The sequence below is a fragment of the Equus quagga genome, chromosome 14 (genome assembly GCF_021613505.1).
Source record: "Equus quagga isolate Etosha38 chromosome 14, UCLA_HA_Equagga_1.0, whole genome shotgun sequence".
Taxonomy (NCBI): Eukaryota; Metazoa; Chordata; class Mammalia; order Perissodactyla; family Equidae; genus Equus; species Equus quagga.
In genome coordinates, this window is record NC_060280.1 from 92,949,605 (window position 1) to 92,974,994 (window position 25,390).

Sequence of the window (25,390 nt, forward strand, 5' to 3'; positions counted from 1 at the left end):
CCTCCCCCCCCCCCCCCCCCCCCCCCCCCCCCCCCCCCCCCCCCCCCCCCCTCCCCCCCCCCCCCCCCCCCCCCCCCCCCCCCCCCCCCCCCCCCCCCCCGTAGAGTTTTGAAGCAGCTGTTCGTTCTTTATAGATGTTGTAAAAGCCTGATAATGGTGATTGGAAATTACAAGCTTTGTGTTGTGTTTTACCTTTTTTTTTTTTTTTTAAGAAAACAGAATTACAAGAGAAAATAGTTTTTTGCAGGCGCGTTGTGCTTTCCTAACTCCCCCCCCCCCCACCCCCGTTTTTTTTGGTTAAATAAAAGTGCTTTTTGTCTAACGCTGCGTGCTGGCCGCAGTTGTGTTCATAGAGTTGAAGTGGAACGAGGCTGGCCGAGGAACGTGGGGTCTGGCCCCCCAGAGACTTGCCCCTTCTGGTCTTGCCCTGCAGGAAGGGAACGGGCTGAGCCCCTGCGGTGCAGCCTTCCCCCACCCTCCTTAGCCCTCTGGGGACTTGGGGAGCAAGGCACCCAGGGGCTCCCCAGGGACAGGTGTTCCCATGGCTGCAGTCTGCCACCACAGCAAACCCAGGCCGTGCCTCACGGGAGTCGACCTGGCTGTGGCCTATTTCCTTAGCGAGCCTGAGGTGGCAGCCTGGCCTGTGCATGGCAATGGTGCGGTTCCAGTGCCTGATGGCAGGCCCTGGCCTCCCAAGGACGAGGAGAGAGATGGGAGAGGGAGCTGAGGGGCCACCTGAGCTGTCTGGCCCGGGCGCGGTCATCTGGAGGCATCCCGTGTGACTGGAGTGTTCATTTTGGACTTGTGGTTGAATAGCAACGCTTACAAGTGAGGTTTCACACTGAGAATCGGGGTGCACAGCAGCCCCCACAACCTTCCAAGTTTGTTAGCAACGTGTCCCATGGGAGTGTTTGTTGGTGGCCTGCCTTCCAGTCGGGCCAGGAAGAGGGGTGCTGTCGCTCTGGGGTCCCCTGGGCAGTGGGCTCAGATTAGAACCCGGGGTCCCCTCCCCAGACGTCTTACCTCCCGGGCACTGTGCCCCCTGATGAGCCCCGTGCGGGTCCCCAGGGGACAGGGAGGCAGAGCCCCCACCGCCTCGCCTCTCACTGCAGGCTTTCGATGACGGAGCAGCACTTAGCAAAAATGTTTTCTGGAGCTTCTTCTGCCAAGATCTGGGGGGGAGGAGCAGGAGGGGTCAGTTCAGAGTCACAGCAGGGACACTGTCCACCCCTCTGACAAGGGGGAACAGGTTCGCAGGTCTCTTTATCAGGTGCTGATAAAGAAGCAGGAGGTGCAGCCCCAGGGCCGAGCAAGTGAGGACAGAGGGAACTGGGTCAGGAAGGCTGCAACACAAGGCCACGTGTTACTAACGGCTGGTCACTCGGCCACAAAAGCTGTGCGGAGAAGCTGTCCCTCGGAACAGGCCACGGGAGGGAGGAGTGTGCGGGGACTCGCCCAGTGGCCCTTCCGTCCCGTCCTCGTTGGCTGGAGCTGGTTCCACGGGGCCTCGCAGTCCCTCAGCAGCCTCGCCTCACTCACCTTCAGTCGGGATGGGATGGGAGCATCAGCAAAGTTCCCCATCTTCCTAACAGTGAAAAGTACGGGAACTGGGTGGGGGGGGGGGGGGCTCCCCTAAGAATGAAGATATCCCTGCTTTCCACCTTGAGAATCTGCACGGCTGGGTTTGAGTTGAGCTGCGGGCCACCAGTTGTCATAACACATTTTGTAGACACGTTCTAAAATATATTTAATTTTGCAGTTTGGGAGCCAGTCGTTCTCTTTAGACCTTAAACGTTGTCCTAGTTGGGAGGCCGCAGCCCGAGCCCCAACTGCCGAATGGAGGAAGTGGGATTCCCCTGGGCTGCCTCAGCTGGACCTGCCCCCCCGGGGCTGGGCGGTGCCCGGCAAGCAGGGGGCACCTACGTTTCGGAGCAGGTTCTTCTGCTGGTAGAAGGTCAGGACGGGCTCGCTCATGGTGTAGTGCGTCTCCAGGCGCTGGCGGATGGCCGACTCGCAGTCATCCGCCCGGCGCTCCACCTGGCCCCGGCACAGCGCTCTCTGGACCATCGTCTCCATGGAACAGTCAAACACGATGACGATGTTGGGGGCCCGGCCCACCTAGGCATCCACAGACGGGGCTGGGTGAGGAAGAGGCTGGTGGGCACAGTGGCCCCCTGTGCCCCCACAGAGGTGGGGAATCTAGGATTGTATGGGCTGGGAAAGAAATCGGGCCCCCCGAGTCCATTTTCTTAGTTCCGAGTTTTCGTTTGACATGTTCATTTTTTGGCTGGGTAGGACATTGGGGGAGCTCATAAGCCAAACTACACCTACAGGAAAGAGGGAAGTCTCCTTACTGTCCCCAGCCGCCCAGTTTCACTTTCCCTGGAGGCAAGCAGGCTGTCTGTCTTTTGTGTCTCCTTCAGGAGCTATTTTAGGCATATAATGTATAAGCAAATCTGGTTCTCAAATTCTTTTTCCTCCTTTTTTTATATAAACAGTGAAGACACTGCTTTACATGCACTAGAACTGGAGATGGTTCCACACTGGCACATTAGGAGGTTCCTGGTTCTTTTTAACCGCCATATAGTATTCTGCTGCACGAAGGTACCATAATTTACTTAACTAGTTCCTCATTGATGGGTATTTAAATTGAAAGATTCCTTTTAAGATGGATTGAAGCCATTTTCTCTTGCCTTCCTCTTGCCCAGACACTTTCACTGGGGAAGGCATGAGGGGCCCTGGCTCACAGCTCCACCCCACACCATCGATCTGCCCTCCCTGACTGGCCCCCCATCAGGGAGACCTTCTTGGCTCTCCAGGGCTGCCCACTGTGAGCTCCACCTCCTCCTACTTCCTCCAAAATTTCCTCATAGAACAGAATCCAACAGCACATTAAAAAAAATCACAGCCGGGGGCTGGCCCCGTGGCCGAGTGGTTAAGTTCGTGCACTCCGCTGCAGGTGGCCCAGTGTTTCGTTGGTTCGAATCCTGGGCGCGGACATGGCACTGCTCATCAAACCATTCTGAGGCAGCGTCCCACATGCCACAACTAGAAGGACCCACAGCAAAGAACATACAACTATGTATTGGGGGGCTTTGGGGAGAAAAAGGAAAAAATAAAATCTTTAATAAAAAAAAAAATCACAACCAAGTGGGATTCATCCCAGGAAAGCAAGGATGGTTCAATACAATTTACTGTATTAAAATCTTAAGTTAAAAAGTCATACGCGCATCCTCAAACACGGAAAGGGCAACTGACAAAATTCAGCACGCATTCGTGATTATAAAAAAAAAAATCACCAGGAAATGATAAATTTATCTTCAGCCAGCATGTTACTTAATGGAAACTTGCTTTCCCACTAAAGTCAGGAACGAGACAAAATTGTCCACTTGCCACTACGACTTGGTGAGCGATGAGAGGGCTGGCCACTGCAACGAGATGAAAGGAAGCAATTCAAGAAACCACAACTGGAAAGGAAGAAGTAAAACCATGTCTGTTTGCAGACGATGTGATTACATTTCTGGAAAACCCAAAAAAATCAACAGATAAACTAGTACAGATTTGAGAGAATTCGATAAGGTAACTGGATATAGCATTAACATATGGGAGTCAATAGCCTACAAGAGTACAAAAATCCCCACTTAGAAATAAAGAAGAAGGCCCCATTTATACAGCAACAAAAATAAAGTATAAGATACTCAGGCAAAACTTTTCCAAAAATGTGCAAAGTCTTAAGGAAGATCTTTAAGGAAAACTTCAATAAAATATTCCTAAGTGACTCAAAAGGGGGCTTGAACGAAAAGATGATATAAATGTTCTTGGGTTAGGAAGACGACATTATATAGGGGCCGAGTCTTCCTAAATTAGTTGATGATTTCAGTGTGACCCAAATGTGATAACATATATTTAGTGGATTTGGGTTGATTCTAACATTCATATACAAAAATAAATAAGCAGGAATGGCCAGGAGAACCTAGGCAAGAAATACAGCCGTGGGCAGTGGGGCGGGGAGGGGGCATTCAACCCTACCAGATAGAACCTAATGAAGCCGCCATAATGAAAACAGCAGTGCACGAGTGGACAGGCAGACCCCTGGAACAGAAGGGAAAGTGCAGAAATAGACCCAAGTAATTATGGAAAGTTGGTGTATGGCTAGGGTGACGTCACAAGTCAATGGAGAAAGGACAGACTTCATCTAAATGATGCTGGGACAACTGGACCGCAATTTGGGAAAAGATGAAATTGAATCCTTACTTCATTCCAAAAACCAGGATACATTCCAGATGGATCAGAGATCTAAATGTAAGAAAGAAGACCATCCAAGTACTAAAGAAACCGTGGATGAATTCCCTTCTAACTTAAGACTGGAAAAATTGCAACCTGTATCGAAAACGGCTAATATCCCTAATAGATAAAGAGTTCCTAAAAATCAAGAAGAAACAGACCAAGTTAGGGGGAAAAAATGAGCAAAAGATATCAGAGTGAGTTCCCAGAAAAAGAAAGGAAAATGGCCCCTAAACTTTGGAAAAGATGCTGGACCTCGCTCATAGCAAGAGAAAGGCCCATTTCAAACAATCTTGAAACACCATTTCACACCTAAGCAGGCTGACACAAACCAGAAGTTTCGCAGCACCCTCGTGGGTGTGGCTGTGAGGAAATGGGCACTTTCGTCCCTTGCTGGTGGCAATGCAGAATGAAGAGGAGTGCGGTGCTATCTAGCAAAACCATCTATGCATCTCTCTCATCAGCCATGCCACTCCTACGAACCCATCCTACAGATGCTAGCAAAAATAGGAGACGCCATGCAAAGGTTCGTTAGTGCGGTGCTGGCCGTGATGGCAAAAGACTGCAGACAGCTTACTGTCTGTCATTAAGGTGTCCAACAACGTATACGGCCACACAATGGAATACTAGCTGTAAAAAGGAACGAGGGCATCTCTTGATGCCGGTATGAGGCCTTCAGGATATGTTGTAGTTAAAAAAAAAAAAGGGAAGACAAGTATATATAGAATGCTAGTTTTTGTGTGAGAAGGAAGGTCATACACACACACACACACACACACCTGCTTTATATTTGCAAAAAGAAACACCAGAAGGACAAACCAGAAACGAACGAGCATGGTTGCCTATGGGGAAAGGAGGGGACAATTTGGGACAGGGACGATGGAGACAAGCTCTCTCTGGACATCCCTTTTTCTGTGGCTTTGACTTTGGAATCACGCTTAATATCAAAAACCAAACGGAAACGACTGTGTGTCAATGTCATACCACAGCTACACAGAGAAGAGAATTATTTCAAGCGACCTGGTGTTTTTATTATCCATCCACAGTGAGACCTATTATAAGAACAGCCAGAGCTGCATAGAAATCTTAAACTTCCTCCCGTAGTTTGACTTTCAGGAGTTAATACTGACCTATTATTTGGAAACCGTTTTGCATCTAATGGAAAAATGCAAATGAGTGTGTTCATGGTTTTAGAAACGAAAATGTTTCGGGAAAGAGAAAAGAGAAGGAAAAACACCGTGATGTGAAGTGTGAACTGGAAATATTCAGTATGAACTTGTGGTTATTTGTTTTTCCTTTCGCAAGTGTGTGTTTCCTAGCTCCTTTCACTGGAAAGGCCTGGAAACGATGACAACCCCAAGAGCAATGAGTAGCCCGGGCCCCCACGTTGGAGAAATGGCCAATTCCGGGACTGGGCAGGAAACATGAAGGGCGGGGATGGGAAGCCTTGAGCCAGAAAGCAAGAGGACAATGAGGACAATGTGAAGAGGGGCTGTGTCTGGAAGGACACAGTGTCAGCCTGAAAGGGTTCCTCTTGGCCAAAGACGTGACAGCTTGAGCAGCAGCAACAACGAGAATACTGCCATTGATTGGAACCCATTAAATAGCGGAAGAAGCACGAGTTCGTAATGAGAGAGAGCGAACAAAATAACAAAATAACGAGCTTCGTTTCACCATCAGAAGTGACTGGGACACTAACTTCTTAGTCTGAACAGCGGCCGTGCAAGGGAAGGAGTTAAGCGTTTATCCCACTCAGCTGGAGGAACTGTGTCTCACGATGAGCCAATGGCTCTCGCCGAGGCAGGAAAGTTCTTTAGGGAAGAATTTCCAGCAAATCAATGTGGAAAAGACGATCAGAAGAGAAAATTATAAGTTTGCAACATCAAATGAAATAGCTGATTCAGATAAGCAATGAATGAAACCATGAGGGAAGAGGTCCATGGGGGCATTTTACAGCCGTCACTGTCGGACCCTGTACAGGTTTGCGAGGGCTGTCACAACCAAGTGCCATACACCGGGGGACTCAACAGAAATTCTGTTTTCCCTCAGCCCTGGAGGCTGGAAGTCCGAGATCAAGGTGTCGGCAGGGTTGGTTCCCTCTGACCTCCGAGACCTGTCTCCACGGCGTGTAGAGGGCCACCTCTTCCCTGTGTCCTCACGTGGTCGTCCCTCTGTGCATGTCTGTGTCCTCATCTCTTCTTATAAGGACACCAGTCAGACTCGGGGGGGACCCACCCTAATGACCTCTTAAACACCTCTTGAAAGACCCATCTCCAAACACAGTCACCTTCTGGGGTCCTGGGATTTAGCGCTTCAACCTAAGAATTTGGAGGGACTCCAATCAGTCCACGACAGACCTCTTCCTAGAAGTGTGACAACCGGGCAGATAGGAGCCTCTTGAAATGATGCAATACAAAAAAGTGTCTGATCACAGCAGGCCACACAGCACCGCCAAGCAGGGGACGGACCAAACCATCGAGGAACAGAGAATGTCACAGCCCCACCAGCGTCAGAATTGGACAGAAAATGAACTCTGTGAGCACTGTGTCTCCCACCTTCTCAAGTCGGCCACCTGGACCCTGGTGAACATTCAGGGAGCTGATCCTTTTTTTTTTCTTGCTGAGGAAGATTCTCCCTGAGCTAACATCCATGTCCATCTTCCTCTATTTTGTATGTGGGTCGCCGCCACAGCATGGCTGATGAGTGGTGTAGGTCCATGTCTGGGATCTGAATCCGAGAACCCAGACCACTGAAGCAGAGCGTGCCAAACTTAACCACTCCGCCACGGGGCCAGCCCCCGATTCCTCTTAAACAACGCATTTGAATACTTTTAAAAAATAAACTGACCACAGGAAGTGGTGTACCCACAACATGACTAACAATAATGTACAACTGAAATCTCACAAGGTTGTAATCTATCATAACATTAATAAAACAATAAATAAATAAACTGACCACAGCAAAGGGATGACTAAACATTGCTGTGCCTCCCTCACTGCCTATGAAGTGTGCTTGAAAAATGGAATCTGAGGGGCCGCCCCGTGGCCGAGTGGTTAAGTTCACGCGCTCAGCTTCGGCGGCCCAGGGTTTCGGTGGTTCGGATCCTGGGCACAGACACGGCACCGCTCATCAGGCCACGCTGAGGCAGCGTCCCACATGCTACAACTAGAAGGACCCACAACTAAAATATACAACTATGTACTACGGGGATTTGGGGAGAAAAAGCAGAAAAAAAAATGGAATCTGAGTCCCGAGGCTGACTCAAGACACACCACCAATTTACAGGAAACGCAGAGGAGAGAGGAACACAGTAAGAAATACTTTGCAATCAGCAGAATCCGCGATATGCGAAATAAAGAGAACGAAAGACTCGGTTTCTTAATAAATAAAACTGCAAGGAAAAAAAAAGAGAGAGAGAGAGAGATGGGAGGAGCACGTCACCTACAGATGCCAAGAAACATCAGAGAGAGCCGCCAATGGCAGTGGGTCACCCTTACTTAAATCCTGATGAAAACAGGATGTAAGAAGAGACAGCCTTTGAGATGTTCACAGAAATTGGAATACTGATGGGTTATTTGATGGCTTGAAGGATATTAAGGTGTGCTAATGGGAATGTTACAATTGTACAAAAGTCTTCATCTTTTTAGAACTGTATGTTCAAACATTTATAGGTGAAAAAAAAAAGCAGATGTATTGAACCTCAATCCGAACACACCTGTAGTTAACGTGTAGAGGGTGAATGAAGGATAGAAGGACACAAGTTAAATAATACCATGAGAGGCCGGCCCAGTGGAGTAGTGGTTAAGTTCACATGCTCCACTTTGACGGCCTGAGGTTCGTGGGTTCGGATCCCAGGCACGGACCTGGCCCTGGTCATCCAGCCACAATGTGGCAGCGTCCCACATACAAAATAGAGGAAGACTGGCACAGATGTTAGCTCAGAGACAATCTTCCTTGAGCAAAAAGAGGAAGATTTGCAACAGATGTTAGCTCAGGGCCAATCTTCCTCACCAAAAAAAAAAAAATTAAAAAAAAATATCGTGAGGAAGGAAGCACTTGGAAAAATCCCAAACATGAGACTTTGTACAGGATAATTGACCCAGATTTTCAATGAGTCAAGGGCAGCAGGAAGCCCAGAGGACTGCCTGTCTTGGGTTAGGAGAGACCTAGCAAGGCGTGGACCTCATTGTACTCAAAATGTAACCAACTTGGCATCAAAGAGACATTTTTCAGACAGTGGGAAAATGTGAATGTGGACTGGCCATCAGTTGGTCTCAAGAGATTCACGCTCATCATCCCGGATGCAGTGGGACGAGAAACACCCACGATGGGATCTGGGATATGCTTCAAAACACATCCTCGGGAATGGCGACCAGACACGTTGGCCTGGACCAAGTAGCGTGGCCAGGCTGTGGTAATGGCTTCATCTGGCTGTGTGGAGATTCCTGCGCCCAGCCCAATTTTGTGCGGGTAGGAAATGTGGCATCGCGGAAACACCAAAGATTTCCTTGCTGGCTGCTCCGCTCAGGAAGCATCGAGCACAAAGGCCGCCAACACTTCTCTTTCCTGGTGAGGTCTGCGACCTGGGGTCTCCATTCTCTCCCGCGCTTTGGAGCACGATGCTTTGTGGGGTGAACGTTCATCGACTGACTTTAGCCGAAGTTTTCCAGACTACATTCCTGTTCACGGCCAGCGCTGTTATTTAAGACTCTGAATTCCCCCACCTTCCTTTTTCTACTTTCTTTTTTTTTAAAGGCAGTGATGGCAGTTTGGTAGGTGGAAAGTGACTGTCACTTGCCGTGAAGGAAACTGTAAAAACTAATACACATCAACGCTAGCACCCTGGTTCTGATACTGGACGCCGGATGAAGGGCTCGAGGGGACCTGTCTCCCACCTTGGCAATTTCCCGTTAGGCTCTAATTCATAAAAAGTTTTTAAAAATATGTAATTATCTGAAAATGTTCTTCTGTGAACCCCAGAACATGGTCTTTTGTCCCTCGGGGCAGGTGACACTTTGGGAGAAACATTGGCCCAGATAACGGGCCTCCTGTCCCTGGGTGTTGTTGAGAGACCGATCACAGATGCCGTAACACACTCCAGCCTGACTGGAGTCAGCGGAGCTGCCCCTGCGTTGTCTGGTCCTCCCCACCGCCCCCTGAGCGCAGTGCTTCCTGGGGGCTTCCCGCATATTCACTCGACGTGCGGCCCACCCCGGGCCAGGCCGGGCCCTCAGCAAACAGCCACGGGCCTCCCGCCCCAGAGCTCGTGTTCTCAGCACAGGGGCAGAGGAACCTGATGCAAACTCGGGAAGAGACAGGAAACTGTCCCGGGAGTAAGCTCCACCCCCACGGAGGAGATGCTTGTAGCCTTTCTGTCCATGCTCGTGGAACATGGGGAAACTGAGGCTCGGAGGGCCGACCCGTTCATGCGGGCTGCACGTGGATGGAGAAAGTGGCTGAGTGTGACTCGAGCCCCAGTCTCACGGGCTCCAAAGCCGGTGCCTGAGTGAGGCCGGCCCTCCTCCCCCAGGGCAGGGGCAACCTCAGGTAAGTCTTCCCTCCTTGGGCCTCAGTTTCCCCGGCTGCCAAATGGGGGCGTTGGTCTCCTGGGAACGTGGAGGTGGCGTCCACCCGTAGCCTCCTGTGAATTTCAGCACGTTGGCCCCAAAGAGCTCGCTGGGGGTGGTGTTTTGAGTGTCCTCAGAGACAGCAGGAACGGAAAAGGGAAGAATTCCTAGGTACCATGTTCTTGTGGTTCTTGTGGACGTCTGTTCTGGAGCTCCAGCCTCAAGCCAGACCGACTCGCCCCAAACAGAGATGGTCTAAACAGACGCAGGAGCCGGTGGGATCAGAGCTGGGGGATCCGGGGACACCTTCCAACGCAGGCTCTGAGGCAGGGGCCGCCACAAACTCAAAGGCCTCACAGAGATCTAGAAAATTCTCCTCAAAGAAAACGCACTCTCGTAACACAGAGCCCTGTTGTCTTTCATGTTCTCACTCTGACAGCCACCCGAGTGCAGGAGGAAAGCCCGTGTTCTGTTCCTGTTAGCGTGAAGCCACAAGGCAAGCAGGATCCTAAATGGCGGATGACGCCCAGCCTCCATGATGGAGGAACTGCGTGCAGGGGGACCACGGCCAAGTGGAGAGGGCACACCCCATCTCCGGTAGAATGGTGGCATGGTTAAAATGGGGGGCTCGCAGCTTGAATCCCGGGCTTAAGTCCTGCCTCCACCACATAAACTGTGTGACTCTGGGCAAGCACCCCGATCCCTCTTTGAAAAATCAGGGTCCTAACACTGCGAGACATGTTCTTCTGGAATGTTCCAGAAGATCCAAGTTCATCCGTGCAGCATGTCAAGAACAGCGCTGGGCTGGGTAAAAAGCTCAGGACGAAAGGCCAGCCTGGTGGCATAGTGGTTAAGTTTGTGCGCTCCACTATGGCAGCCCAGGGTTTGGGGATTTGGACCCCAGGTGTGGACCTAAACACTGCTCATCAAGCCACGCTGTGGTGGCATCCCACATACAAAATAGAGGAGGACTGGCATGGATGTTAGCTCAGGGCCAATCTTCCTCACAAAAAATATCTTTAGGTGCTGGCCCAGTGGCGCAGCGGTTAAGTGCACACGTTCCGCTTCGGTGGCCCCGAGTTCGCAGGTTTGGATCCTGGGTGTGGACATGGCACCACTTGACACGCCATGCTGTGGTAGGCGTCCCACATATAAAGTAGAGGAAGATGGGCACGGATGTGAGCTCAGGGCCAGGCTTCCTCAAAAAAAAAAAAAAATTTTTAATAATAATAAACCTAAGCCTTTAAAGGAAAAAAAAAAGCTCAGGACGAGTTCATACTGCTGTTGCTATGGGGACATGCAGGCCCCACGTTGCCAAGTCAGGCAGTTTTCGAGAGAGGCTGGAGTTTTATGTGGCATCTCCCAATTTTTGAAGGTTGGCCACTAACTTACGAAAAAAAAAAAAAAGCGTTAAACACTGCAGAGTCCAAACTGGACACATCGGTGGGCCAAACGGGGCTCGAGGAGCAGGAGGTTGGAGCCTCTGTTCCCAGTCTTGGGGCCACTCGTGGAGTCTGTTCAGCTGGCATTTACGACCAGGCGCTGGCCCAGGGCGGCCGAGGGCAGAGAAATCTGCCACCCGGCCTTTGCCCTCGGAGCTCCCAGACCAGGAGAGGGAGCTCATTATCTTCATCACAATGAGCCCGACAGACCGGCTTCAATGGGCGTGGGAACAAAGGGCAGGGCCCCACCCGTGCATGGGGACAGCTGCTCCAGCCCTGTGACCTTTGTCTGACACCCTCAGTGCACCTTGCTCCTCCGAAGGCATTTCCCCTCGAAGCCCGCCAGTTCCAGGAAAGCCTGGAGGCCTGCACCCTGCCACAGTTTCTCTCTCCCTGCTCAGCCATTTCCAGATGCTTCGGTCCCAGCCATTCGGGGGCCCGGATGGGCCTTTCCCTAAAGTCAGCGAGGCTGGGGTGTAAAATAACCTGGAGAAATTCGCTCTGACTTGCCTGGCGCCGGCTGGCTCCTCTTCTCCATCGCTCGGTTCCCCCACGTCCCCGCTTCAAGGGGGCCACCTGGACCACCCAAACCCCACCCCTCCGGGACGGCATTCTGTCTTCTGTTCTTCCCTGGGCTAACCGCTACCAGAAATTTCTCTGTTCTGCACATTCATGGATTGCTCCCGGCCTGTCGGCATCTTAAGAGCAGCCACCGCGTCTGTCTCGTGAACTCCCGAGGACAGAGCCTGTTCTCAAGAACTATCTGGAGACAGATGGTTGAATAAATAGACGAATGACCAATATATTCCATCTTTACGGCCCAGAGATGATGCTAAACCCACTTGCCACTCTGGGCAAACAGTTTATCTCCCGGGTGCCAGGAACTGTGCAGGAAGATAGTGAAATGACTTTGTCCCTGCCCTCAGAGAGCTCACCAGCTACTCACCCCCATTCTAGAAGCTTCCAACAATCTCCTGACTGTCCCTTGATAATAGAAAACTCTATTTCCCTCTCGTCATCTCCTCTCTACGGAATCACCCCTTCAGATCTCCATCCAAGGTGGGGGGGAAGGAACAGCCTCGTGCCTCGCCACCCCTCCCACACTCTCGGGTCACTCACGATGCGCTCGAACTCCTTAGCCTGCTTCAGCTCCCGGGGGAAGCCGTCGATGAGGAAGCCCCGGCTCTCCGGGCAGGACAGCATGTTGTCGCTGATCATATCTAGGATGACACCCTGGGAAGGAAAGGGGTGACTGGACTCAGTGCCCGGGGGCCCCTCACCCACGCGGTCACCTCGGTCTGCCTCTGCGTGGACCTCAGGTGAATTCCGGGAACACCTGCCCCGCCCGGCGCCCAGGCTTCTGAATCTGCTCTGAGGCCCTGGGGCCTCTGGAAACACTTGTGAGAACTGGGCACAGTGACCATCTGCTGGGCGGGGGTCTGCCATGTCCCAGGCCTGCTGGTCTCATTTACTCATTACTACCACTGACAGGTAGGTCCTGGCTGGCTTCATTTTACAGATGAAGAAAAGAGTGCAGAAAGGCAATGATATATGCCCAGGGTCACAAAGGAAATAAATACTAGCCAATTTTATTGAGCACTTTTTTTTTTTTTTGAGGAAGATTTAGCCCTGAGCTAACATCTGCTGCCAATTCTTCTCTTTTTTGCTGAGGAAGACTGGCCCTGGGCTCACATCCATGCCCATCTTCCTCTACTTTCTATGTGGGACGCCTACCACAGCATGGCTTGCCAAGCGGTGCCATGTCCACACCTGGGATCCGAACCGGTGAACCCTGGGCCGCCGAAGCGGAACGTGCGCACTTAACCACTGCGCCACCGGCCAGCCCTGAGCCCTTCTTAAATGCCAGGCACTCTGCCAAGTGCTTTACAGGGATGACGTCATCCAACCATCACCACTGCAGATTTTGGCTGGGGGTCCAGCTGGTCTCCCATTTGACGGCTGAGGACCCGAAGGCTTAGCCCAACAAACCAGGTGCCAGGCCAGGAGCCACGGCCCCCACGGGGCCTTCCCAGGAGGTTCGTCCCCACCTACCCAGCTCTTCCCTCTGCCCCTGCACCCTGATCGCTCACCGTGGGCACCAGGAGCCCCTGCAGCATGATGTCACGGATCTTCCGGCCCCGCCAGCTGCTGCACTGGGCCTCCTGCCGCAGCAGCTGGCCCAGCCCCACGTGGCAGAAGCCGTACTTGGTCGCCATGTTCTTGCACTGCGTCCCTTTGCCGCAGCCTGGGCCGCCCATCACGAAGATGATCAGAGGGGACTTGAGAATGTCTGCAGTGCCCAGGGAAGAGGGAGAGGGGTTGGTGCCTGTAGGGGCCACCGATGTGACGGTGTCCAGGGCTCTGTGCGTTTCCTTGGGTGACACTGGACACAGGTCTGCAGGCATGCCCACTTTTGCCCTGGGGTGGCATCTGGGGGTGTGAGTGCATGCCCAATGGTATACCCAGGCATGTCACGCGTTAGGGCTGCTGGCGGCTTGCTGTGAAGGAGGATGTGACCCTGAGCAGGCCAGGCCCTTTGCACGTAGCATCTCCTTGACGTATCCTAACGACTCTATCATCCCATTCACAGTTGAGAAACTGAGGCCCAGAGAGGGGCCGGGACTTGCCCATCCCCCTGACTCATCCGATACCACCCTCCCCTTCCTTCACTCCAGTCCAGTCCAGTCCCCGTGGCCTCCTTTCTGTCCCTTGAACTTGCCAAACGCATCCCTCCCTTTCTGTTCCCTCCACCCAGGAAGTCCCTGCCCCACTGCCTTCCGGTCGCAGCTCAGCCATCAGGCCTACTCTGAGCTCCGTCTGAAGAACCTCCCCGCCATCGTTCCCTGTCTCAGAACCCCATTTCCTCCTCAGCGACGGCCACCACCAGTAATGATTCTGCCTGTTGACTTGTTCTTGTCTCCCCAGCCAGACTCTGTTCTCCGTGAGGACAAGGACTATTTCTGTCTCGCTTGTCCCTATATTACTAGTAGATGGCACAGTTCCTGACACAGAGTAGTGGGTGAGGAATAAATAAATGTCCACGGCTACCAGACCCGTCTAGGGAGTACGGTAGTTAATGTGGCAATTTCGGTGTCTTGCTTCTGGCCCCCTTGGCTTAACCAACTCCTATGCATCCCACAGGGCCCAGCTGAAACCTCCCCTCTTCCCTGAGCCCTCAGAGCCGGCAGCCCTTTCCCTGTGGCAGCCCTGCTCCCTACTGGGTTGCAGATACTATTTTCTGAGACTGTCTCCTCCACTACACTGTCATCTCCAAGAGGACAGGGAGCTGGTTGGACACATTCACCGTGGATTGCCCAGAACGCGCTCGAGCGGATCAATGAATGGCTGCTCCGTGAGCGTGCGCAGTTGTGTTACTACCACAGTCGGGGCGGGAGGGGGGCGTGTGCACACCCAGACTTGGGGGATGGGGCACTGGTACCTCCCCCCTGCCCTCCGCAGCCTCCTTCCCTTCGCCCAGTAAGCCAGCCACCCCTGCGACGTTACCCTTCTCCTGGGGCCTCAGGGGCCTGCCCATCTGGGGCAGCTTGGACCTGCACAGACCCATCCCGCTGGCGGCCCGTGGGGTGGTCGCGCCCCATCCCCACCCAGGCCCTGACCCCTCCCTGCTCGGCTCAACGTCACAAGGGCCCCGGCCCGATCATTTAGTGAGATGACGAGGACCCCCGGGGCAGGGGGAGGAAATGAACCCCAAAGAGGCTCGGGGGAGCTGCTGCGGCTGGGAGCAACCGAGAGGGCCTCCGTTGCTATGGTGACGCGGCCTCCTTGGACTGACTTCGGGAGTGGGGTGGCGCATGCGCAAAGCGCCCGAGAGCGGGCGAGGGGAGCAGGTTTCTCCCTCCCGTCCCAGCATGCCCCGCGGTCTGAGAGCGCTGACGTCACGGGGAGGCGACCTCAAGCGTCAGGATCAGATTGCCCGCGCCATATAGAGAGGTCAGCGAGAGCGCCAGCGACGGAGGCCGCTTCCTTTAGCTCAGACTCTGCCTGGGCTTACCGTTCTGAAAAGGGACGGGGGCACAGGTGACAGCGCGTCGACGGGTCCACGACCGCGGAGGAGGTTGCCATCGCGACGCGGGTCGCGGGAGAGTTTCGCTTCCGGGTTAGGCGGTGGCGCAGGCGCAGACGCTGCAGAAGCGACCGCCGTCGGGGACGGCCCCTGGAGCTCCGCTTCCGGGTGGATTTTCCCAGGATCGGCGGCGTCTCGGGCTCGGGCTCCTTGATTGGGGCCAGAGAGGAGACACCGCGAGGGCGGCTTCCCCGGGACTGAGGGACGCGGACCCCGCGGGAGGCCAGAAGGACCCCGATCGGGCTGGACCCGAGCCACAGACCATCGCCCATGGCGGCCCTGGTGAGTGTGCGGCGGGGTTCGGGAGAATCCCGGCGGCGGCCTCTGCAGCCCCTCACTCACCGCCCCGCCTGCTCTCCCCGCAGGGCCCCGGCAACCAGAATGTCACCGAGTATGTCGTTCGAGTTCCCAAGTAAGTACCTGACCGCACCTCCCACTACCCCCAAAAAGCGATTAGAACCCTGCCGAGCCTCCAGGCGGGCACGACCTGAGGCGGGGCTGGGCTGGAGCTGAGGCCTCCCTGCGGGCATCCCTGGTGTTTGAAGGGAAGGATGAATGAATGCATCAGTAGGTTCATGCGCAGTACGACGCAGCCCCCTGGCCCAGCATCTCCTCTGCCGGGAATGCCTTTTCCCGAGCTGTGACCCCACGACTCTTGTGGATCCTACAAAACCCAGTTCTAGTATTTTCCTCCTCCAGGAAGCATTCCCTGCGTGCCCGCCCCCCTCCCCAGGGTCGAGTTCCCGGTTATCCCTACATCTTGGGTTCCCACCTTCTGCTCTTCTTCTGCATGGGGTCGGGAGAGTAGGATCCGGCTTCCCTGATACACTGGGAACCTTTGGGGTCTTTGGTGGGTCCCCAGCATCGGCCGGCACAGAGGGCTGAGCCAGGGAGGGTTTGTTGAATGAATGATGGATTGGTTGATTGACTGAGCACTGCCTCTTCTTGCCCACTCCAGAAACACAACTAAAAAATATAATATCATGGCCTTCAATGCAGCTGATAAAGTCAACTTTGCGACGTGGAATCAAGTAAGTCCTGGTTCGGAGGGCGTGAGAGAACCCCATCCTGGGCTTGGCGGTTGTAATAGTCACTAAGACATAGTTTCCTCAGCTCTCCCTGAGTGGAGGTGAAATGATGATTGAGGCGCAGGCTGGGCTACTGGACATCCTGTAAGATTTGTCAGGCCTCACAGGAGGCCTTCTCCTAAAAGGAGAACATATGGAAGTTGTGCCCACTGATGGGCATTTTGGGCCTAGATTTATCTGGGCAAGAGAGGGGGCTGCATTCTACAGATGGTCTCAGGTGCCCTGTTGCCCGAGGCTCTGGGAAGGACTTCGGAAGGTGTCTGAGTCTGTTCGGGAGAGATCGCGTGGCTTGCAAACAACAGAAAGTTAATGCTCACACTTCTGGAGGCTGGGTGTCCAAGATGAAGGTGCCAGCAGATTTGGTGTTTGGGGAGGGTGTGCATCCTCATTCATGGCTGGGCGCCTTTTCACTGTGTCCTCACGTGGCAGAAGGGGCAAGAGAGCATTGGGGGATCCTTTATAAGGACCGTAATCCCACTCACAAGGGCTCCACCCTCACCTCCCAAGGCCCCTCCTCCTGATTCCATCACCTTGGGGGTTAGGTTTCAACATAGGCATCTTAGGGGGACACGAGCATTGAGTGTATCGCAGAAGCCGTTAAAGGGTTTTAAACAGGGAAGTCGTAAAGTGGCTGCTGTGGGGTAAGGGGCCGATAAAGGGAGGCCACAGCTCTGATCCTGGTGAGCGATGGTGGGGCCTGGGGCACGTGGCACTTGTGAGAAGCGGTTGGATTCTAGTGTGTTCTGGAAGTGGAGCCAACAGGGTTTGTTGACAGATTGGATGTTGAGGTTACAGTAAGGACCAGAGCAGAGTTACAGACCACGCCGTTCACCGAGATGGGGAGGGCTGGGGAAGGTGCAGTTCGGATGGAGCATTTGGGAATTCCTTCCGGGCATCTTACAGTCCAGCCGCTTGTTAGGCCTCAAGGAGGCGACAGCGAGTTAGCTGTTGGAGATCTGGGTTGGGAGACTGGGTGGAGGATCTCCGTGTTTTGGGGTGGCAGTTAAAGCCCCAGAGACTGACCCCGCTTAGCAGAGGAGTTGGCCAGAAGTCTGAAGACAGCAGCTTCACACCCTCCCACCGTTGGGCGACTCTTACTGCTCATCGTGTTTGTGAGCAGTCTTGTCTTTTGACCATTTTAAAATATCGCCTCTTGGGGCCGACTCTGTGGCCTCGTGGTTAAGTTCGGTGCGCTCTGCTTCGGCGGCCCAGGTTTGGTTCCCGGACACAGACCTATAACACTTGTCGGCTGCCATGCTGTGGTGGCGACCCACAAACAAAAGGGAGGAAGATTGGCACAGATGTTAGCTCAGAGCGAATCTTCCTCAGCAAAAAAACAAAATTGCTGCATCCACTTGAGCCAGTGAGAGGTGATAGCTCCCTGCCAGTGTGGACACTCCAGCTGTACACACATTCATACACAAACTAACACACTTTTACCCTCTCCCCCAACCCCTGGCCTTGCCTACGTTATGCAGAGAGGGTACAATGTTTTCAAACCCCTGATGCCTCAGTGGGGGGACATTCTCCATCACTGATCATCCACTAGAGATGGAAGCCACCTTTGGGGACACCCTGCCCCAGATACTCTTCACCCAGAGGAGGAAGTTGATAAATATTCTGGGAACACACCACCCCCCGTCCCTCATCAAGCAGGAGAGCACCCCCCAACCCTAGAGAACCCAGAGAAGCGTGTCCCCTAGTCACTCACCTGTGCCCTTGGAGGAGCCATCCCCCTCGTCACCAGTCACCTAGAGGAGGTACAGCGCCCGCATAGTTATCACCTCGTGAGCCCTGTGACCTCCCAGCCACTAGTAACTCTGGGGGTTACACATGTCCTTTCCGTAATCATCATGGGGGGCATCTCTCCGTCACTAGTCACCCCTTGGTTTTGGTTTTTTTGGTTTTTTTTTTTTTGAGGAAGATCAGCCCTGAGCTAACATCTGCCACCAATCGTCCTCTTTTTTGCTGAGGAAGACTGGCCGTGAGCTCACATCTGTGCCCATCTTCCTCTATTTTCTATGTGGGACACCTACCACAGCATGGCGTGCCAAGCGGTGCCATGTCCACACCTGGGATCCGAACCAGCAAACCCCAGGCGGCCAAAGTGGAACGTGCACACTTAACCACTGTGCCACCGGGCCGGCCCTGATCACCCCTTGTTTTTGTCACCTGGGGGTCATCCCCCCCTAAAAACCTAAGCACAGAGATGCATTCCCCTAAGATTCTCATTACCTGAGGGGCACACTCCCAAAAAAACGAAGGGGAGGACTACATTCCCTGGAGAAACTCGTCTTCTGGGGTTGCCACCCATTTATCACTAATCACCCTGGCGGGGGGGGTACAGCCCTCTAAACACCCATGAGTCCGTCACTAGTCACTCATCACCCACAGGCAACTTTTTGGCAAAAACTCCCTCCAAACGCATTCTCTCAGCAGCCGCCCCTTGAGACCCTCCCCTGGGCTGAGAGCGAACAGGCCAGACGGGCCCTGCCGCCCGAGGGTGACTGCTTTTTTTTAAGGGCCAGCTAATAATGATGTTCAGCTTTGTCGGCCAGACAGTCTCTATTGCAACTACTCAACTCTGCCGTTAGACTTCCCTCAATGAATGGGCTTGCCTGTGTGCCAGTAAAACTTTATTTACAAAAACAGGTGGCCAGGGGCCAGTCCCGTGGCTGAGTGGTTAAAGGTCCATGTGCTCCACTTTGGCAGCCCGGGGTTCACAGGTTCAGATACCAGGCACGAACCTGCTCCACTCATCGGCCATGCTGTGGAGGCGTCCCATTCCTCAAGCAAAAAAAGAGGAGGATTGGCGATGGATATTAGCTCAGGGCAAATCTTCCTCACCAAAAATAAAAAGAAAACAAAAACAGATGGCCAGCCCACAGGCCATAGGTTTCCACTCCACTTCCTGGAAGCTTGTAGGGTCTTCTTGTCCTCAAGGTCTGAAGTCTCTCGACAGTGGGAAGTAATGTGGGTCACCTTGCCTTCTTCAGTTAATGTGTCTTGGCACTTGTTCCGTACGGCTGCCTCCTCTTTTTGGCTGCACCGCACTCGATTGTATGGAGGAACCCCGGTGTATTTAAGCCGTTCCCCATTGGCGTGCGTTTAGATTCACTTCCAGTTTTTGGCGGCAGCAAGCTGTGCAGCAGTAAATAACCCTCTGGGCATGCATTTCCTCCTCCGCCGTCTGGAGGAGGATCCCTGGGGTAAGCAGTACGTGCATTTTGAAATTTAATATCCTGCTAACTTGCCCAGAGATTGCAGTTTGGAAAACCTCAGCCTTAACTTTTCATTTGGAAATAATTACAAACTTAAAAAGAGCAAAAACAGACACAGGGCAAGGCGTAACTCATCTCGCTCCGCCCGGGTTCGCGGGTGCCCTTTTGCCTAGGAGAGAGTTGGCTTTGAGGGTCTGTGGCTCAGCCTCGGGGGAGTTGAGGGGGCAGGCACCCCCATGAGAGGTTCTGCTTCCTGCCTACCCGCCCCAGGCCCGGCTGGAGCGGGACCTGAGCAACAAGAAGATTTACCAGGAGGAGGAGATGCCCGAGTCGGGCGCGGGCAGCGAGTTCAACCGCAAGCTGCGGGAGGAGGCTCGGAGGAAGAAATACGGCATCGTCCTCAAGGAGTTTCGGCCGGAGGACCAGCCCTGGCTGCTGCGCGTCAACGGCAAATCGGGCAGAAAGTAGGTGGGGCCGGCGGGGGCCCGCCTGCATCCCCCTCGCGCCCTCACTCTGCTGGGGGGACGTCTCTGAACTTCCATGTCCCATCTGTGCAGCGAGGGTGACAGCATCCTTCCTCGTAGGGTTTTATTTGTGGAGATGCACCGAGTGGATGCTCGTGCAGGAGCGCTGAGGGCCAGGATGCAGGAGACCTGGGGACCCGCACAGCAGGGGCCACCAGGGGCCTGGGGGTGTGATCACGGGGACACAGGTCAGGTGGATGAAGGGTGTGTCAGGCACAGCGGCACACACAAAGACACCAAGTGGCCAGCTGAGCTCCAGGGACTCTCACAGCATGTGACAGTGACAGAGGGCGAGTGGATCGCACAGCATCGTGATGCCAGGATGCAGCTGCTCTGTTGGCAGGCTGGGGCCCAGGGTCGTAGGCGGGGAAGGGGCATTAAGATTACCCCGACTTTTAGGGCAGAAGAGGGCGAGGGCAGAGGCCGGGAGAAGCCCAGCAGTGGTTCAGGCTCAAGGAGTCTGACCACAGGGTCTGTGCTCCTCGTGGCTCATCTAACAGTCCTTCCAGAAAGGACCACGCTACGTGCAACATGGAGCCCTGAGCCAGCCCTGCGTGGTGGGGAGCGCTGGCCCGGCTCTCAACATGGAGGGCCAGCTTCAGACAGTTGAAGGGCTAGCCTCGCAGTCTCGGATTTTGCTCTGAGATCCCAGGTCGCTCTGGAGGGTGGCAGGCCTGGGGTTTCAGACAGGCGGGGGCTGGTTGGGAGGGCCAGACAGTGACCCCGGCTCCCTGCAGGTTCAAGGGCATCAAGAAGGGAGGCGTGACGGAGAACACTTCCTACTACATCTTCACCCAGTGCCCCGACGGGGCCTTCGAGGCCTTCCCCGTGCACAACTGGTACAACTTCACGCCGCTGGCCCGGCACCGCACGCTCACCGCCGAGGAGGCCGAGGAGGAGTGGGAGAGGTGAGCGGGCCGGGGCCGGGAGGGAGGCGGGATGCCCATGTTGTCACCTCTGATTCCCCAGCGGGGAACCAAAGCGATTGGATGTGGGGTATGTCACCATAGCTTTGTGCCCAGCTGGGAGCTGGGGACTCTGGGGATCAAGCCAGACCCCCACCAGACCCTCAGGGAGCTCCCAGTGCAGTGGGGAGACAGACATGAAACCCTTCGGGACACACAGGGCAGTGCGAGTGCCAGGGAGGTGGTGGCTGAGCTGAGCCCTGAGCAGGAACTGGCAGAGCAGGGGGCTGTCTCCCCGGCCGGCTTGGCTTCCCCCAGGCAGGCGGTCCCATGGCTGGATCCACTGCAGGTAAAATACATATAACCTAAAATTTACCCGTTTAACCATTTTTAAGGGTACAACTCAGCTGCTTGAAGTACAACCACATGGTTGTACAACCATCCCCACCATCCGTCTCCAGAACTTTCCATCTCCCCAAACTGAAGCTCTGTCCCCATGAAACACTGACTCCCACCCCTCCTCCAGCCCCTGGCCCCCCATCCACTTTCTGTCTCTGTGGATGTGGCTCCTCTAGGGACCTCCTGTGAGTGGACCACACAGTGTGTGTCCTTCTGTGTCTGGCTCACGTCACTGAGCATCACGTCCTCCAGGTCCATCCACGTAGCAAATATCAGTGCTTCATTTCTTTTTAAAAAAAAAAAAAAATTAGGGGCCGGCCTGGTGGCACAGCGGTTAAGTGAGCACATTCTGCTTCAGTGGCCCAGGGTTTGCCGGTTTGGATCCCGGGTGTGGACATGGCACCGCGTGGCACACTATTCTGTGGCAGGCATCCCACATATAAAGTAGAGGAAGATGGGCACGGATCTTCCTCAGCAAAAAGAGGAGGATTGGCAGCAGATGTTAGCTCAGGGCTGATCTTCCTCAGAAAAAAAAAAATTAAAACATTTTACAATTGTAATAAAAACCAAAAGTTATCATCCTAACCATTGTTAATCATACCATTTGGTAGTGTTTTTTATTAATTTTTTTTTTTGAGGACGGTTAGTCCTGAGCTAACATCTGTCCCCATCCTCCTCTACGTTATATGTGGGACACCTGCCACAGAGTGGTTAGATAAGCGGTGTGTAGGTCTGCACCCCGGATCCAAACCGGTGAACCCCGGGCTGCCGAAGCAGAGCACGTGAATTTAACCGCTGTGCCACCAGGCCGGCGCCAGTAGCGTTAGGTACATTCACATCCTTGTACAACAGAGCTTCCTTCTTTTTACGTTACCCATGAATTTTGCTCATGCTTTTAGATACAGTCCTAAGACTCTCATTTAGTATGGTCTCATTTTTAAAAACTTTCATCACTGTGGTCCGTGGAAACACCAGTATCCCTTGTTGTGAAAAAGAAGGCCCCCATCAACTCCAGTAAAAACAGACGGCCCTGAATACGTTGTGCAGACTCTGTTGCCTGAGAAAGGCCCTGAGCCCGAGAGGGGCTGGGACGCCAACACCACACCACACCTCCTCCTCGAGGGATGCGGGGCAGAGAGGGCACTGGAGAAGGGCCGGCCCCTGGAGGAGGCCCGTTGTCAGCCCACGCGCCCCTGCCCCCGCCCACAGGAGGAACAAGGTCCTAAACCACTTCAGCATCATGCAGCAGCGGCGGCTCAAGGACCAGGACCAGGACGAGGAGGGCGAGCAGAAGGAGAGGCGTGGCCACAAGAAGGCCAGCGAGCTGCGCATCCACGACCTGGAGGACGACCTGGAGATGTCATCCGACGACAGCGAGGCCAGCGGCGAGGAGGGTGAGGCCAGTGGAGCCCCCAGGCGGCTGGCGTGGGCGGTGCAGCCCCCAGATCTGTGCCACGTAGCAGTTTACCACAGCGGCTGAGTGAGGACACGGGGAGGTGAATGCCACGGAAGGAAAAGTGGGGTCACTCACGGTGCCCCTGGAAACGGGAGTGGGCACAGCACGCCACACAGGGGGGTCGGAGGCAGCTAGGAGCGACGGGAAGGCCTTGCCCACAGCCTCTGGGGGGGTTTCCGTGGAAAGGCAAAGCAGGGCAGGGTGAGCCCTTTGAATAATTCCAGCGGGCTCTGGGCGACAAGGCTGGTCCCCAGTTGTCCGGTCTGGCCCTGGGGTGACCCGGGGCGGGGATAGTGGCCCTGGGAGTGAGGGTTAGAGAAAGGGGGTGGCCGGGGGTGTAGAGTTGGCAGGGGTTGTTGGTTTCCGCGTGAGAGCTGTGCCTCTTGGCGAGCCCTTTGCGTGCTTCACGAATTGGCTGGTCCTGGGCGTCTCCCCATCGGCAAGGCCCCGGAGATGTGCAGACGTCATCGAATATACCAAGCATGTGAGCGCCCAGCCCAGCCCCACTCCACTTCCCCAGGTGGCAGAGCCCCCAAGGCCAAGAAGAAGGTGCCACCTGGCAAGGCGGGCAGGAAAAAGAAGAAGAAGAAGGGGTCGGATGACGAGGCCTTCGAGGACAGCGACGACGGTGACTTCGAGGGCCAGGAGGTGGACTATATGTCCGACGGCTCCAGGTGAGGCAGGCGGGAGGCGGGTGTGGGACCCTGGGCCGGCCTGGCGGACGCGCCCACTCACCCTCTGCCCGCTCTCTGTCTTACAGCAGCTCCCAGGACGAGCTGGAGGGCAAGCCCAAGGTCCCCCAGCAGGAGGAGGGCCCCAAGGGCGTCGACGAGCAGAGCGAGAGCAGCGAGGAGAGCGAGGAGGAGAAGCCGCCCGAGGAGGACAAGGAGGAGGAAGAGGAAAAGAAGGCACCCACGCCTCAGGAGAAGAAGCGGAGGAAAGGTGGGCTCGGCATTCGAGGCTCCAGGCGCCCCTCCTCCCTCCCAGACCCCCCGTATGTGATAGAGCTGAGGGTGGGCCCAGGGCTGTCCGGTCCTGATGCCCCTCCTCCACCCCATGCAGACAGCAGTGACGAGTCGGACAGCTCGGAGGAGAGCGACATCGACAGCGAGGCCTCCTCGGCCCTCTTCATGGCGGTAAGGCCCAGCCTGGGGTGGGCGGCGGATGGAGTGTCTCTTTCCAGACTCACATCCCCAGCCCTGATCTCTGCAGAAAAAGAAGACGCCCCCCAAGAGGGAGCGGAAACCGTCAGGAGGCAGCTCGCGGGGCAACAGCCGGCCTGGCACACCCAGCACAGAGAGCGCCAACACCTCCTCGACGCTGCGGGCCGCCGCCACCAAGTTGGAGCAGGGTGAGCGGCCTTCCTGTCCCACTCGCCACACCACGACCTCTTGACCTCTGTCCTTGGTCTCCCCGTTCAGCATTGGGAGTGAGGCCAGATCGGGGGGCAGAGGCCCATCTGCCCCAAGCCCCTTCTCCCCATAATCCTGCACCGCCGGCCTGGGGGCCCCCAGGGGTCCAGCCTCCCAGCCCCAAGACTCAGCCCTGTTCCCACAGGGAAGCGGACCAGTGAGACGCCGACGGCCAAGCGGTTGAGGCTGGACGCCGGGCCACAGAGCCTGTCCGGGAAGTCGACCCCCCAGCCCCAGTCCGGGAAGTCGACCCCCAGCAGCGGGTAAGTTGGCGAGGGTGGCAGGGGCCAGGCCGGGGCGCAGGGGAGCCCCTCACTGATGCCCGCCTCCGCACCCTCCGCTTGGCTCCTCAGGGACGTGCAGGTGACCGAGGACGCCGTGCGCCGCTACCTGACGCGGAAGCCCATGACCACCAAGGACCTGCTGAAGAAGTTCCAGACCAAGAAGACGGGCCTGAGCAGCGAGCAGACGGTCAACGTGCTGGCGCAGATCCTGAAGCGCCTCAACCCCGAGCGCAAGATGATCAGCGACAAGATGCACTTCTCCCTCAAGGAGTGAGCAGCGGGCCCACCCTCCCGCCCAATAAACAGGCTCTAGTCTCTAGAACGTTCCGGCTCCTAAATTCTGCACGCTCGCCGCCTCGCGTCCCGCTGCACATCTGTCACCCTCCTCCTTGAATCCCGGGCCCCCTGGTGTTACCCATTCTGGAAAAACCTGAGTAGTGTTCTCCTCAATTTACTTCTCTCACCCTCTCTAGTTCCTCCTTCTGGAACCTTCAGACGCCTCTCAGAACTCTTCCTCGCTTTATTGCTCAACCTCTGTCTCATTGGCCGAGCCTCTGCCGCACGCTGGGTGATTTCTTCGGCTCTGTCTTCCATTTCGCTAGCACTCCCTCCAGCTGTGGCCTGTCCACCACTAACCCGTGAAATGCGGGCACAGCTCGGAGATATAGCGGGTTCGGTTCCAGACCATCACGATAAAGCAGATAGTGCAATAACGTGAGTCACA

At 54.9% G+C, this 25,390-nt stretch overlaps 2 protein-coding genes across 2 annotated transcripts; one reads left to right on the top strand and one right to left on the bottom strand.

Annotated features, from left to right (window-relative positions):
* Nucleotides 1-347: 347 nt before the first annotated feature.
* On the bottom strand, nucleotides 348-15,380 carry LOC124225720 (adenylate kinase isoenzyme 1-like). The gene is made up of 5 exons (XM_046638354.1): nucleotides 15,306-15,380; nucleotides 13,384-13,583; nucleotides 12,413-12,526; nucleotides 1,924-2,118; nucleotides 348-1,172 (listed from the first exon to the last, which is right to left on the bottom strand). Exons 2-5 carry the CDS (start codon nucleotides 13,549-13,551, stop codon nucleotides 1,104-1,106), a joined length of 546 nt encoding a protein of 181 aa, XP_046494310.1. The 5' UTR covers nucleotides 13,552-13,583; nucleotides 15,306-15,380; the 3' UTR covers nucleotides 348-1,103.
* On the top strand, nucleotides 15,325-24,985 carry GTF2F1 (general transcription factor IIF subunit 1). The gene is made up of 12 exons (XM_046638353.1): nucleotides 15,325-15,659; nucleotides 15,743-15,789; nucleotides 16,336-16,408; nucleotides 19,957-20,150; nucleotides 20,948-21,118; nucleotides 22,724-22,908; nucleotides 23,491-23,644; nucleotides 23,731-23,912; nucleotides 24,033-24,106; nucleotides 24,183-24,321; nucleotides 24,528-24,645; nucleotides 24,736-24,985. Exons 1-12 carry the CDS (start codon nucleotides 15,648-15,650, stop codon nucleotides 24,938-24,940), a joined length of 1,554 nt encoding a protein of 517 aa, XP_046494309.1. The 5' UTR covers nucleotides 15,325-15,647; the 3' UTR covers nucleotides 24,941-24,985.
* Nucleotides 24,986-25,390: the final 405 nt, after the last annotated feature.